This window comes from Camelina sativa, chromosome 13 (genome assembly GCF_030686135.1).
Source record: "Camelina sativa cultivar CO46 ecotype springtype chromosome 13, ASM3068613v1".
Lineage (NCBI taxonomy): Eukaryota > Viridiplantae > Streptophyta > Magnoliopsida > Brassicales > Brassicaceae > Camelina > Camelina sativa.
This window is the reverse complement of record NC_141892.1, coordinates 15552522-15566934: the sequence shown is the minus strand read 5'-3', so window position 1 is coordinate 15566934 and position 14413 is coordinate 15552522. Positions and strand designations below refer to the sequence as shown.

Here is a 14413-nt window from a genome sequence, read left to right as displayed (position 1 = left end):
CTTAATTTTATTCCTAATTGGCATTTTTTTAAATAGATTGGGATATTTGTGTGACTAGCTGACAGCTAGCTACTGTTCATAAAGCCGGTAAGGAGGGTATATACATCCATCATTGTTCCATGGCATAAGATTGACATTTATAAGATTAACCAAATTAAACGTCAACTAAAGCAATGACCTACTATACCAATCATATCAAAATACAAGTAATAATATATATAGGTTAACAAAAAAAACCTATTAAAGATTAAAATTAAGTAAGTTATGTAATCTATTTACGACCCTCTCCATTTTTAAAGAAAATGAAATACGTAGTCTATCTCCTCACAGAAATATCCATTGGCAACGAAGGTATCTTTCTGCTGAGATACGCTTTTCAGCTCACAGTTCACTCCCTAACAATCGCCGTCACGGTGCATCACCGATTCCTCCTTTACAACTGGTTCGAGAGCTGGATAAGGTATTAAGGTAGTACGCAATCGCCTAACCTCTATCCGGGAACAAGGCAATACAGGTATTGGAGTATCTAGGAATTATTTTTACTAGGGTCAGAAAACATAACTAAATTTTTTGAAAAACATAAATATAAAACATCTTACAAAACCATTGTACGAGTTTTCATATCCTGAAATTAGATTCTATACAAAGAAAACAAAAAAGATTATTTAGACTAGTTCTAATGATATAATTACAAATCGATTGAAGTGATATTTTATAATCTATCAAATTTTGTATCCTCGACGAAATCTTACCTTTTTAAAAACTTTCTCATTGTTTCCTGCATTTTCCTGAAATTAAAATTTTTTTGCAAAGAATAAATTTCTAATAATTTAAAAGTGTAAATAAAAACTAGTCAACCTAATAAGCTATCAAAAGCAATGGCCTTCGTAAAAGTACTAGAATCTACATTTGCTTGCTTGCATTAGAACCAAAAAAAAGAAGTTGAAATCTACATATATAAACAATAATTAACAGCTCATGGCAAATATTAGATACTAATTTAGTAATTTTGATTGGGAAAATTAGTATTTTTATGAATTTTATCCAATTTTCAATATAGATATATATAACTATATAATTATATGAAATATATTCTTAGAACAAGATCAAAAAAACAAAAGTTGATATGAAAATTTGACTTACTTGAAGACAAAGACTCGATGAGGAAGAGGAACAGAGGAAGAGAAGTTGAAGCAAGGCAAAACAAGATATAAAATTTTCACGTAATCTTAGGGTTATTATATATGTTAGAGTTTTGTGTTATTTAGTTAGAATTGTTTAATTGTTTTGGTAAAGAAAATATTGGTGGGCCACTAAAAATAAAGTCTACCAAATATATATCTTTTTTTTTTCTTTATTACGTGGATTGAATAAGATGATTGAAACTAATATATGTTTTACTAATTTTTTTTTTTAAATTAATGAAGAGTCAATTGACTCCACACCCTTCAACGTGGATCCGCCCTTCGATACAGGATATATGATAAATGTATGTTAGATTGGTTTGCATCAAGATAATTTAGAAGTTTATGCTATGTATTAATCCTTAAACTTTTTAAAACCACGCTGCACTTAATGTAAAAACGTATTTTTTTGAATAAATTTTACATTTCATTTAAAAAAAAAAAATACGTAGCCTATTAAAAAAAAAACAAATTTTAGTGGTTACTCAAGCTAAGATGGTTTATATATGGACGATGGTCTTCGAACTTTCCATTAGCCTTTCCTGCACTGGCTATACAATTAGGTCAAACTTGCAATTGCAAAGATGTCATGTAGTTTATACGAAACCTTTTGTGTTTAATGTTGTTTAACGAAGATTTAGATTCATATTTTAATTTTAATTATAATTATTATTGCGTTTCTCATATTTTGTTCCATTTCTTATATTCGTCTTGGGCCTCAAGGTTTAGGTATGGGTCTGTGCAGACTTATTTTATAAGATCTAATCCTAATCGAATATAATTGAGCAGCCCAACACATTTTTTCACTTTGTTTTAAAGAAAACAAAATACACATCAAATAACGTTAGTCAAAAAAAAAAAAAAAAAACACATCAAATAACACCAAACATATATTACGACGGTTGCATGATTGAAGAAATCTAACCTGAATATCCAAAAACATCAAAGAATCATGTCTTCAAATGACGACCATAACAATGTTCAATTCATAGAAGAAAATACAAAGAAATAATAAAAGAAAAGCTGTAATTAAATGGAAAAAGCCGAAATGTAAGCAATAGAAGAAACTAATACGGCAACGATGGTGAGTGCAGGAACTGAGATGATGCTTGTGCCAGAAGTGGGTGAGGGTGCAGTCTTTGACGGTGTCTCATCCGAAGATGGCGAAGTTGCTGGTGACTTGGCTTCTGATGGTGACTTGGCTGCAGATGGGGAAGTCTTGGGTGTTCCAGCCGATGGGGAAACTGAATCCATAATAATATTCATAATTATATATCTTTTTAAGTAACATACGAAAGTATTTATTAGTAAAAATAGAAAGGAGTAACACAAATGCAATGCGAGTAACACAATAACAATTACGGTATATCGATATTCTTATTGAATAAGAATAAGAAACAGTAAAAGCTTTATAGAAAAGGGTGAGATTATGATTTTTTTTTTTTTTGTCAACGATATTTTATTAATTGATATGAAAACCAATTCAGAACCAAAAAAACAACAACAAAAGTAATGATTTATGGGTATGTGTACGTGTATAGAGGTTGTTTATATATAGGTTTGCCGAAAACGTCTGAAAACTATAAACTAACCAAATAAATCTTTATTAAAAACATTAAAATCACTCTAAATAAAACGTCTTAGCTTAGTTGGTAATGTTCGAGTTAAATTAGACGCCTTCTCATTCATCAAAGAGGAGAAAATGAAAGAACATAAACAGTTCAGTTTTAGTTACCAATGTAATGTGTTTTTTGATCGAGTGAAAGAGAAATTTCTACAATTAAAGAAAATCTAATAATAAAATTAGCTAATGCCAAAAAGAAAATGCATGTATACACATATATTTTAGATTTAATACTCCACTATTTCAATACCCTTTTGAATCAATCCCCAAGGGGAACAAACACAAAATACCTCAATATTAATTACTCACACAATCGGTTTATCTAATTGAGGCATAAAACAAAATAAAAATTAAGAAAACATGAAAATAATTAAGTCAACATGTACCAGGAGATGCACCTGGTGTCGTACCGCTTGGAGTCATCATACCTGCAAAAAAAAAAAAAAAACACGTCAAAAAAGAAAAAAAGAAAAAAAAAAAAAAAAAGAAGAAGCTAGCTTAGCATTTGAGACAAAATAAAATAAATTTTTTCTTATAAAAACTAACCGCAGTGGGGAGGAGAAATGGACAGTTTGCAAGTCTTAGGAGTGGCAAGAGCTCTTGTGTTATTCAATTCGATTCCCATATTGTTGGCACTCACCAAACCGGAACAAATGCACTGTGGGTTAAATTTCAAAACAGTCTCTATCCCATCACAACAAGATTTCTCTGGCATAGTCTCGTTTGATCCGATGCTAAGGTAAGTGAGACAATCCATCATGTTTAATATCAGCGAAGAACAATCATCAGTGCCTGATGGTCCTGGTGCTGGAGCTCCAACGGGGGACTTTGCCGGATGTTTGTTACGTGCATGGATCGGTGTAACGAGTGATGATGATGATAGTAATAGTAAAACGATGGAAAGAAGAAGAGATTGCTTCATTATTGCTAGTTTTTGTTTTCTTTCTTTGAAGAGCGTATTGAATTTATTTTGGTAGCTTTAAATTTTTTTTTGCTTGAGATAATATATGTAGAAGAACGGGGATTTTATATATGGAAGTGAAGCTCGGAAAAGAAAAGATAAGAATTGTGTTGTTTGTTTTTTGAATTTGAAGTCCGATTCTTGTTCCTTAAATCTTGGAGTCTTGACATTATTGTTGAATAGGTTATTATTAGTTTACTATCATCGATTTGATTGCTTTGTGTTAGTTAAGTTACTCCGTTTTTGACTATCCGTTTTTTTCTTGTAAAGCGTTAGTTATTTATCTGTTATTCTTAATTGATGATTTCTGTTAGGATAATACGATTAAGTAAAATACGTGAAACAATCATACTATCTTAAAATTAAAAAATTTGGCTTCTCATATTAATTTGAATATTTATATATCGGACAAGTACTAGTAGGATGCCTTTTTAAAAAGAAAAGATTAGTTACAATTGAAAATTTTCTTTTTCTGTTATAAATTCTACTTCATATATTCTTGAATTTTAATTTCTATAGTTTAAATCGAAACTGTTTTAAATAGATTGTGTATTTTAACAATTTTCCTTCTAACCAATTTTTTTTTTAATATATTGTTAAAACACAATAGTTGCAGTTTTTTTCTGAAAATAATACCCTAATGCATTAGACATTTAGACTGAAATCAAAATAGTTTTTAAATAGCTTTACAACAACCGAAAGTAGAAAAAACATACTTGAGAAAGAACTATATAAATGTTAGAGCTTTTCCAGGGGCTTCTCACTCCATTTCTCATAACAATAATAAATAGGAAAGGAATAATGAAAGAAGAGAGATGTTGCTTATTTAAGCAATTTAGGAAATAATGATTGCCATTTGTCATTATACAACTAGTTATTTTTTTATTTTTTTATTTTTTTATTATTTAAAATTTAAATAAATAAAGAATATAATTAAATTAATACATGGAAGAATCTCACACCCTCTCTCACGTTCGAGAAGCTATTATAGTTCCCTGCAAAAATGATCATGTATGTGCCTACACTCAGAATTTTAGGCCGTGAATGGAGAACATAAGTGCGATACGTGTTTTGTAACTTTATCAATAACGCAAAATTTTCACCATTCTCACATAATTGATGTTATTTGCGTTATTTAAAAAGTAAAAAAGAAAAGTTGAGTGAGTATTTCATGCAGTGTATTATCAAGTGGACCGCAGTTAGTTTTTAGAACTGTCTATTATGTAGCGGTTTTGCCAATATCGCACTCAACAAAATAATTTTTTATTTTTTAACAATAAAACAAAATAAATTTAATAGATTTTTGTTTTTCTTGTTGTGATCAATAAAAAAAAGTAATAACTAGATTTTAAGAAATGACTTTGTGCTAAGTACAAGTTAATAACCAACATAAAGTTCTTAACATATCTATTAACACAAAGCAGATAATAATTTATATTATATTAATTATTTGTATTTTTAATTTATTGATATAATTATTGGTCTAATAACCATATATATATAAAATAAAAAAATATTTATTTATTAATACAAATAAATTAACATAAATAATTATATTAATAAAACAATATGAAATCCGCACCGCAAAATATTTTTCACCAATCAAACTTTACTTTGCACCGCTTATTTTGTATTAACCGCACTTGTCCCGTAATTATATTTCTCCCACACGAACCGCAGTTGAACCGTATTGCACTGTTAAATCATTTGTTCGGCACAACCAAATCCGTTGTCACCATTCGGACCCTTAGTAACTTAAAAAATATGAAAAATTAAGATTACTAAGCAAAACTATTTCTAATGTGGCTCAGTTCCTAGAACTTTGGTTTTTTTTTGGTAAAAGGTTACGTTTTATACCAGTTTTGAATTTGTGACAGAAGTTACAAATAATACAAAAAGCAGAAAATACCAAAATCTACAATAAACAGACAACAACAAAACAGTTAAATATGAAACGTAAACCCAAAGCAAAAACAGAAGACGAAACACCGATTCCAAGATACCAAACTTGGAAATTTGCATGATTTCCACAACTCCGAAGAGTCGGAGTCCCATCCTAGTTGCCATATGCAAACCCTAACAGAGACCAGCCTTCAAAACCTCCTTATAAGGCCCCTACAGCTTCTCCGCAAACTCCAGTCACCTATAACTTCAGTTTATTGACCAAATTAACAAAACTAACAACGACTAAGTCTCAAACTAACAAATAAAAAGCTTGTTAGTTTTCATACGACTCCAACAAATCTCTCCCTTACACTAGACTACTAGACATGTTACGCTACCATCCAGTTTTCATTCCATGCATTCCAGAAAGGTAAAGATCCCAATTGAGTCTTTTAGTAATTTAATATTTATTATTTTAAAGTTATATATATTATTAATAATTAATAGATGAATAGGGGTAAACTTAAAAAAAAAAAAATCTTGTTAGTGAGAACGTGAATGTGTAAATAATATTGTTAAGTTTTTTTATATTGAATTATGCATTTTTATTAGTATGTATATAATTTGTCCAGCCGATGACTTTGAATATGAAACTTCTAAAAAATAAATAAAGATGCTTAACTATTATACAGAGTATATGTTTAATAGAATCTTTGAATAATGCCTATTTTTGGTATCACTTTTTTTAAAATATCTCTATTCTATCTATTTATAATTTTACCTTTTCTAACTTTATGCCAATTTTATCCTTATTTGATATAATTTTTTCCATAAAATTGATGATTTTGTTTCAAGCAAAAGAGGGATAAGTTGGAGCTCTTATCCAGTTCATTCCACCATTGAAGCGATTCTCACTATCCACATTCAAGACATTCACAAAGATAGTTGGAAAAATGTCTATTTCCTCTTTTATTCAAATAATATTTTTATCAGCTACTGGTGCTTGTTCTTTTTGTTGTTGGTAGAGATGAATTCAGATATAAATTGTTGGCGTAATAATATTTTGTTTTTATTAAACTCATGTTACTAATATTATAACACTGGTTATCAATAGATTTTATAGTCATTGAATGTTTTTTAATTATTACAGTGCCAAATTAGTTTAAATCTGTTTATTGAGAGTGATATTTAGTGGAGGTTATGGGTTTGAGTTTTGAATAGAGTTTTAAATACTTTAAATGTGATGTAGAATCTATTGTTATTAGGTCATAATTTTATTAAATTCTGTTAAAGTTTATTTTTATTAGTTTGTAATTTGTAAAAAAAAATTATTTAAACTCTTAACATATTTGGGTTATTGGATTCAATCTTTTATAAAGTCAATAAAAGTTTTGTGTTATTGATCAATTAAGACAAAGAAATTTAGGATTGTTAATGAATCTAATTATTATGTTATTTGTTCATGATTTTATACTCTTTCTTCATAAAATAATGTCATGGAAAGTATCACAAAAATACAGAGATTATTTAGAGTACTTTACAAGATTTTAGAAAAATAAACAACAAAACTATATAATACTCTCTAGCAATACTTAAAATCTTTCACTTATTTACTTTTGGTGATTTTGTTGAAGTCTTCAAAAAAAATTTGTAAATTAAAATCCAAATTGTTTGAGAGGTGAGACCAAAGAAAACAAAAAGAGAAGAAGAAACAAAAATAGAATTTGCGTTTTTGTAGCAAAGTGGGATAAATATTTTTTGCCACAATTATCGTCTTTTACTTCGTCGATAAAAGAAGACTGTATAAGAGGAAGTGAGATTACTTACCAAATTGGTATTTTTCTGTCTGTTTAGGGATGTATATGCGAATATCAGAAGCGATGATCTTCCAGGGAGATGATTCGTTTTTCTCAAGGGCTTTGGTCTAATGCAGACATGAAACCTCGATTCAATGACCATCTTCTTCGCCGGAGAAATCCCTAAAAGGAATTTCGAAATGAAATTCGATTCTTATCAAAGTTATTAAAAAGAAGATGAAGATGGAAAAAGAGAGAAACCAATCAGGAATTGATTATGAGAATGAGTATTTTATTGTGGTCATTTAAGAAATTGTATATTACTAATAAATAAAGATATAATGGAAAAATTAGAAGAAATATTTCTTTATTTATTGTTATATATAATAATAGCTAATATTGATGAATAAGGGTAAAATATTTTAAAAATTGTCATGATAACGTGGATATGTAAATTACAAATATTGTTTTTTGTATTAAGTTACATATTGGTCGTACTAAGTATAACTCCAAACAATTTTCGAATATTAAACGCCTAAAAGATAAATAAATATAGCTCCTTTTAAACGCATTTTGTTAAATAATGTAAGAGTTTATTCAATTATATTAGATAAGGACCCGCCTGATGTGCGAGTTTAAACTTTTGCAAAATAAAATAAAATTTAATAAAACTATATTAAATTTTGTTGTACGTTATTTATAAGTTTTATTTTTGTTATAATATACTGATTTATATCCATTTACAAATCTTTTATGTATATTACCATTAGCATTAAAAACATATTTTTTACGCCTAAATATACTGTATATTATAAATATATTTTTTACCACCACCTAGAAAATGTCTGTATGAACACATTAAGCTAACTATTTTATGTTTTCGTACTTTCACTTTTTGCATAGTTTTTTTAATTATTAAAATTATTGGCTCAAAAAGACATATATTACATAGTATACTAATCAATAATGTATCATCACAATAGTGTATGACCAACCATGGAGAGAACCTCGATTCCAACCACATCCCGTATGGAGAGAATCTTGCGTCCAACCTCCTATACCTTCCTCTCTTGGGTAGATAACCGTGCGTCCAACCTCTTCCACCATACAAAAAAAAACCTCGGCTCTGCCTTTCTCATGTGTGGAGACAACATGTTCACGTCTTTTAGCTATCTTAAAAGGCTTGTTCCGACAACCAATGAAACTAAAGACCATTTTCTAACGTCACAAAATATTTTGTAGTAACTAATGTTAATTTTTCTATTGTATTCGTGGAAGTATCTTTGACACACCATGATGTAGCCTTTGTCTCTAGAACACTCCGACTGCAACCTTTCTTAGTGAGCCCCATGTCCACTCCCAGTTCATGGGCCACCTTCCTTAGTGGGCCCTCGTCTACTCCTGGCCCACCCATATTTGGTGGTCGGTTTGTTACATCCGGAAGGCATTAAATACTTGTTTACCGATCCTACAAATCACAATATGATCCTTCCCTGTGTTTTGTTCTCACTCGCACAGTTCCGATAATCACTTCCCGAAAGGTCACCCATCCTGAAACTACTTCAGCTCAAGCACACTTAACTCTGGAGTTCTCTCAGAACCCTTGATCGAAAAGATAAGTGCACTTTGGTGACATAGGTTACCAAATCAATTCTTTTAAACCTATACGCAAACCATGGTGTCACGGTCTCCGAACTCCTATGGATCTATCAACAACAATTTATGTTTTTCCAATCTATCTATCTATGTTTGTTATAAGCTTGTGTTTGATTAGCCTATTTTATCTAACTATTAGGTTGATGAGCTTCTACTCCTCCCTTTTAGGATTGAATAGATGGTAAAAATTATGTTTGCACAAAAAAGAGTCTATGACCACCCAATCAAGGTTGAAAAATTAGAAGAAAAAAAATTGACATAAATAAAGAAATAATATAAGATTATAATCACGATAATATATGAATCCCAAATAATTCAAAGGTGAAAAGATAAATTAAATAAAAGAATGTAAAAATACTATATTAAATTTTAAAATACAGTATTAGAAAAGGAAGACGCATATATTTTTGTTAAAAATTTAGCTTTCAATTAAAAAAGTTTTACCAATAGAACAAAGTTGAAAGCAATATTTTTGAAAAAAATATTTTGTTAGATGAAAAATATGAGACAATCTATGTTTATATAGAAGTGAGTATTTACAAAATTTAGAATTAATAATTAACTGTATATTTTCTTTAATCCCATTTCTATTTTTTTGTAGAATTAATAACTTAAAATTAAAAATAAGTAAATAATGTTATAATTTCGAATTTATGAAATATCTATATATATGTATAATCTCTTTATAATTATTATTTTTTAAAATTTTGTAATTGTTTGATAATTATCTTTTTACATTATTAATATTATTTAAAACAGAATATTTTGTTTTTTTTTTGTAATCAAATCTCAGGTTGATATAAACTTGACACATGTCAAAGTTTTGTTAATGAAGAACTTTCAAAACCCAACTTTATATAATAAGATGCTCCTAAGCTTTATTCTATTGCATCTTAAATAAATATATGCTCCTAAGCTTTATTCTATTAAGTCTATTTGGTTAAATAATGTAAGAGTTTAAGATGCAAGTTGTAAGAACTTTGGAAAATGAATAGTTGTGGTTGAGCAACAAAAAAAAAAAAAAACCCAATTTGTAACTCTCACTAATATGTGACAAACAACTTTGCTTATTGGATACTCTTCGATCAAAACAAATTTGATCATCATATTCATAAGGTCTATAACTAATTATGGCATTTCACTTTTTAATAAAGCCACCGCTTTAATGACTGACGACTAATCTACTATTTTTAAGACCCAACCAAAACACTCACTCTTTTGCAAAACTACAGTTACACTAGTAACCGTTTCTTTAATTCGGCGCGTACGAGAGAGAAAACAAACCACTCCACGCGCTTCAATCATTTTGTTTGTTTCACGTTTAAACGACACTTAAGTGCTTACTCTGGCCACTTCTCATTCACACTCATTAACTCTCTTCTGTTCTGTGTCCCTCTCTCATTTAAAAAACCTAATCCTCTGTCAAACCTTTTCTGAGTTTCTCCAGTTAAAAATCTTTCTTTTGCAAAAATGTCTAAAGTGGTTTTACTGGTGGCTCTCTGCTTTTTACCGGTTCTAACCATCGTGGCTAGGCCGAATAAGAACCCGTTTGTCGTGCGAGGCCGTGTCTATTGCGACACTTGCCTCGCTGGTTTCGAAACATCAGCCTCTACTTACATTCCTGGTAACGTTTTACATTAACATCCAAGATCCAAGATCCAATCTCCTATGAATCAGATTTGCAGTTTCCTATGTTTACATTTTTTTCTTTCAGATCGTGTTTTGGACTATTGAATCAGTTTTGAACTTGCAGATCTGTGTTTTTGTAGAGTTTTGATTCAAAATTTTAGAATCTGTTAGATGATTAGGCTGATTTATATGATTATGAAATATGAATATATATATATATATATATAGGTGCGGTGGTTAGATTGGAATGTAAAGACAGGAGAACAATGGAGTTAACGTATAGCCACGAGGCGCGGACCGACTCAACAGGATCATACAAGATCTTGGTTAACGAAGACCATGATGATCAGTTCTGTGATGCAACGTTGGTTAGCAGCTCTCAGTTACGTTGTTCCACTCGCTCCCCTGGCCATGACCGTGCCCGTGTGACTCTCACCCGTTTTAACGGTATTGCTTCAGACGAGCGTTTTGCTAACACTATGGGATTTCTAAGGGATGCACCAATGCCGGGCTGTGCGGAGATCATGAAGCTATACCAAGAAACCGACGACTAGTTTCTGTATGTTGTATCAGGGTTTACTGCGACCTGTTGGTATTAAAAATGTAATTGCAGCTTGTGTTTTTCGTGCATTCTATTGCTTGCACATCTCTGTTATGGTTTTATTACTAATCGAAAAAGAAAAAAAATACATATGGAATCTCTTCGCGGTAGAGAACAGAATACATAAACATACAATGGTTGCAGCTAGAATCTTAGAAGGAAGTAGTTACAAACATTGGATAACTCGATCACGGGATTGGTCCCTTTGTCTGAGGTTGATGATACTCGTCTTCAGAGACATCCTGAGAGCTAGGGTGAGCACTGTCAGAGGCAACACCATCAGAGACTGATAAAATGCTGAGCGAGTCTAGAGAAACAGAAGCAATACCCTCCAAGGCAGCAAGTCTTTTTTTATCATCCTCCTTCATCCTTTCTGAATGTATATTTATGTTGAAACCAGAGTCATCGTTTCCACCAAAAGCTGACTCCATCTTGTCCATATCGAAATTCTCATCCATGATCTGCTTAGTATTTGGATCATCCGAGTAAACAAACTTCACTTTGTTCCGTGTCTTTGGCTCTAAGAAAGGCCTCGCCACCTATATAATAAAACCCAACAGTCACACACACACACACTCATTAACGTTATAAACCAACACAACCTTTTAATGAAAAGCAAATTCTAACCTTCCAGAAGGGTTCAAAGAACTTGGGAGGATTGTAAAGAACAGCGAAAGCTAAACGCTCAGGGTAATGTTCTTGTAACACATGAGCTGTTTCTTTTGTAGTTCTTAATGATACATTCGCTAGACTATAGCCGTGGAAGTCTATCATCCACACCATCTGTTCTTCCCCTGGTGGCAAATTTTGGACTGCGTTCTCCATACAATACACAAGGTATCTAATTTGGCCTTTCACTGACTTAGAATTCTGAACAAATCAGATCAAAAACTAAATATGAGATCATAAAGTATAAGCATAAAGCAACTCTGTGCATTGGAATTGATGATGTGGAACAAACCTCAACACTCGGTCTCATGATAAGAACAGGTCGTCCAAGTTTGTCGACACAAGTCGATCTATATATCTTCCCTGTCTCAGCTTCACCAGCTACTTCCTCCTACGTAACACACAACAAACTCATCAGTCATACTCAACAAGATCACAACAATGTAACTTCCATAAAAAAAAAAAAAAATTACCCAACAAATCTCCTCAGGTTTGTATTGAACTCTCCATTTCAATGTTTCTTTAAGCATCTTAGTAGCTTTCTTGACATGCCAATTCCTCGCTCTTAAATACCTCAAAACCGCATCATCCGAACAAAAACTCGAAAGTTTCTCAGGTAATGTGCCTAGCAGCTTCCTCACTTCCTCTATCTAAATAAAACCCAAATTAATAACAAAAACACAAATCTGATTAAAAACCAAACTCTGAAACAGTGAACCAGTTTAATATTGTATACCTTTGCTTGTTCTTCTTCAGTTGGAACAGGTTTCACAAACCCATTAGTACTCATCACTGGATTAGGATTCGTAACTTCGTAATTAACTTCTTTTTTAAACTCTAAAAAATGTTTCGAAAAAGAAAGAAACACATCAGTTTCCAAAACCCAAGTCAAAATTATTACATTAAGAATCTTATTATTGAGCTAAGAAAAAAAAATTAGTGGTCAGGAAATGTCGATCTTAAATCTTACAGGCTATTTTGACCAAAAAAAAAAAAAAAAAATCTTACAGACAACAATCGTTTATCACGGAATCATAAGATCATGTGATAGAAAATGTCGTGTCGGGAGGATCTTTGTCTATTATTACCTCATTAGTACAAAGATCAAATCTCATATCTGGAACATTGAAGAAAGATTTTGAAGGTTTTAAGAACTTACCTTTGCAAAATATTATTGTCTTTGGGAAATCGAAGCAGAGAGAAGAAGGGTACGAGTTTGAAGTCAAACAAACAAAAAAAACGAGGAAACTGTATTGGACTATTTTTTATGATGAAAAAGATATAATATATTTTGTGATTGAGATCTGATCATCTAACGGGTAGGTGAGTATTTTGCTCTTTTGTTACCATTTTTTTTGGGCAAGATTTAGTGGTAATTGTAATGACAAGAGGTCGCTTAATGATATTCCTAAGATAATAAAATTTGAAGACTTATATGTCCAAAAACCCCAATTTCAAAACGCCACGTATGGTGGCAATTACTTTCAGCCTAGAGCTCTTTTTGCAACGACGACAACAAAGCTCCATACAGGACAAGCCAAAGTGCATATCTATTAAGAAGGCAAGCTCGAGAGATGTTGATGCAACAGCTCCTTGTTTCATATCAAAAGCTATCTCAAGAAATCAATGGGAAATTTGAAGGCTTTAATTACAACCCATGTCAAGGAGCTAGAGATGCAAGTCGCTCAAACTGCATAAGCCGTAACCAGACAAGTCAAGTTGTTAGAAGACAAGCCGGCGTTATATTAGGACATGCTGAAGGTAAACCTAATTAAAGGGTATTGCAATTTTTGTTACTATATATCTTTGTGATTCCGGTTCTAACGTTAACGTAATGCAGAGATATTATTATTGAAAAAAAAGAGGAGATATTACCGAAAAACATAGATGACGAGATATAATGTTGATCCAACGTTAACTTAGTCATTAAGGATTACTCACAAAAGTTAATAACGGAAGATAAATCGCGTCTACAATTAGTTGTGGGAAACTACTGTATCGTTCATATGGACTTCCACGTCCTAGAAATGGACAAAAAACTTGGTAAACCTTTGATTCTTGGAAGAACATTCCTAGCTATCGCTAATTCAATCATCGCCCACACCAACAACAAAGTTATCTTCTCCAAAATCGAAAAGAAGAGGTTCTATTAATCAATCCATTATACAAATACCGATTCAAAGAAACAAGATGGATACGAGGAGTCACGAGATTGATAAGATGGACATCAAGGATGTCTCTTAAAAAAACCAAGAAAACTATGGAAAATTTCTATGTGACTGCATGTGAAAGATAGAAGAGAACTTTGGTCTGTTTGTGAACAAACTCTTATTTTCAACAACTTACAATTGGGTTTTACACAGCCATTCCACTGATTGTTTGTTGCAACGTAAAAACATCCTAATCCTG

The 14413-nt window shown here is 31.2% G+C and overlaps 3 protein-coding genes and 2 long non-coding RNA genes across 12 annotated transcripts; 2 read left to right on the top strand and 3 right to left on the bottom strand.

Annotated features, from left to right (window-relative positions):
* Window positions 1-112: 112 nt before the first annotated feature.
* LOC104736896 (uncharacterized) lies at window positions 113-1242 on the bottom strand. Its single transcript, XR_759659.2, has 3 exons — window positions 1144-1242; window positions 753-788; window positions 113-526 (listed from the first exon to the last, which is right to left on the bottom strand). It is a non-coding gene; the product is annotated as an uncharacterized LOC104736896 (long non-coding RNA).
* On the top strand, window positions 142-2550 carry LOC147929609 (uncharacterized). Its single transcript, XR_015578914.1, has 2 exons — window positions 142-514; window positions 2279-2550. It is a non-coding gene; the product is annotated as an uncharacterized LOC147929609 (long non-coding RNA).
* On the bottom strand, window positions 2062-3820 carry LOC147929608 (non-specific lipid transfer protein GPI-anchored 4-like). 3 transcript variants are annotated; one of them, XM_087482817.1, is made up of 3 exons: window positions 3355-3820; window positions 3219-3236; window positions 2062-2428 (listed from the first exon to the last, which is right to left on the bottom strand). In XM_087482817.1, the coding sequence occupies exons 1-3, from the start codon at window positions 3728-3730 to the stop codon at window positions 2214-2216; spliced, it is 609 nt and encodes a 202-aa protein (XP_087338943.1). In that variant the 5' UTR covers window positions 3731-3820; the 3' UTR covers window positions 2062-2213. The 3 variants fall into 3 exon arrangements, with proteins under 3 accessions (XP_087338943.1, XP_087338941.1, XP_087338942.1); XM_087482815.1 differs by having other exon boundaries at window positions 3195-3236; window positions 3355-3819; XM_087482816.1 differs by having other exon boundaries at window positions 3207-3236; window positions 3355-3819.
* Window positions 3821-10078: 6258 nt separating this feature from the next.
* Window positions 10079-11432, top strand: LOC104736899 (protein DOWNSTREAM OF FLC). Its single transcript, XM_010456986.3, has 2 exons — window positions 10079-10729; window positions 10963-11432. Exons 1-2 carry the CDS (start codon window positions 10576-10578, stop codon window positions 11286-11288), a joined length of 480 nt encoding a protein of 159 aa, XP_010455288.1. The 5' UTR covers window positions 10079-10575; the 3' UTR covers window positions 11289-11432.
* Window positions 11354-13529, bottom strand: LOC104736898 (uncharacterized). Of its 6 annotated transcripts, none has more exons than XM_010456985.2 (7): window positions 13164-13398; window positions 12741-12841; window positions 12478-12654; window positions 12297-12395; window positions 11963-12205; window positions 11664-11874; window positions 11354-11596 (listed from the first exon to the last, which is right to left on the bottom strand). In XM_010456985.2, the coding sequence occupies exons 2-7, from the start codon at window positions 12792-12794 to the stop codon at window positions 11502-11504; spliced, it is 879 nt and encodes a 292-aa protein (XP_010455287.1). In that variant the 5' UTR covers window positions 12795-12841; window positions 13164-13398; the 3' UTR covers window positions 11354-11501. The 6 variants fall into 6 exon arrangements, with proteins under 6 accessions (XP_010455287.1, XP_087338183.1, XP_087338181.1 ...); XM_087482057.1 differs by having other exon boundaries at window positions 12478-12650; window positions 13164-13303; XM_087482055.1 differs by having other exon boundaries at window positions 13093-13181.
* Window positions 13530-14413: the final 884 nt, after the last annotated feature.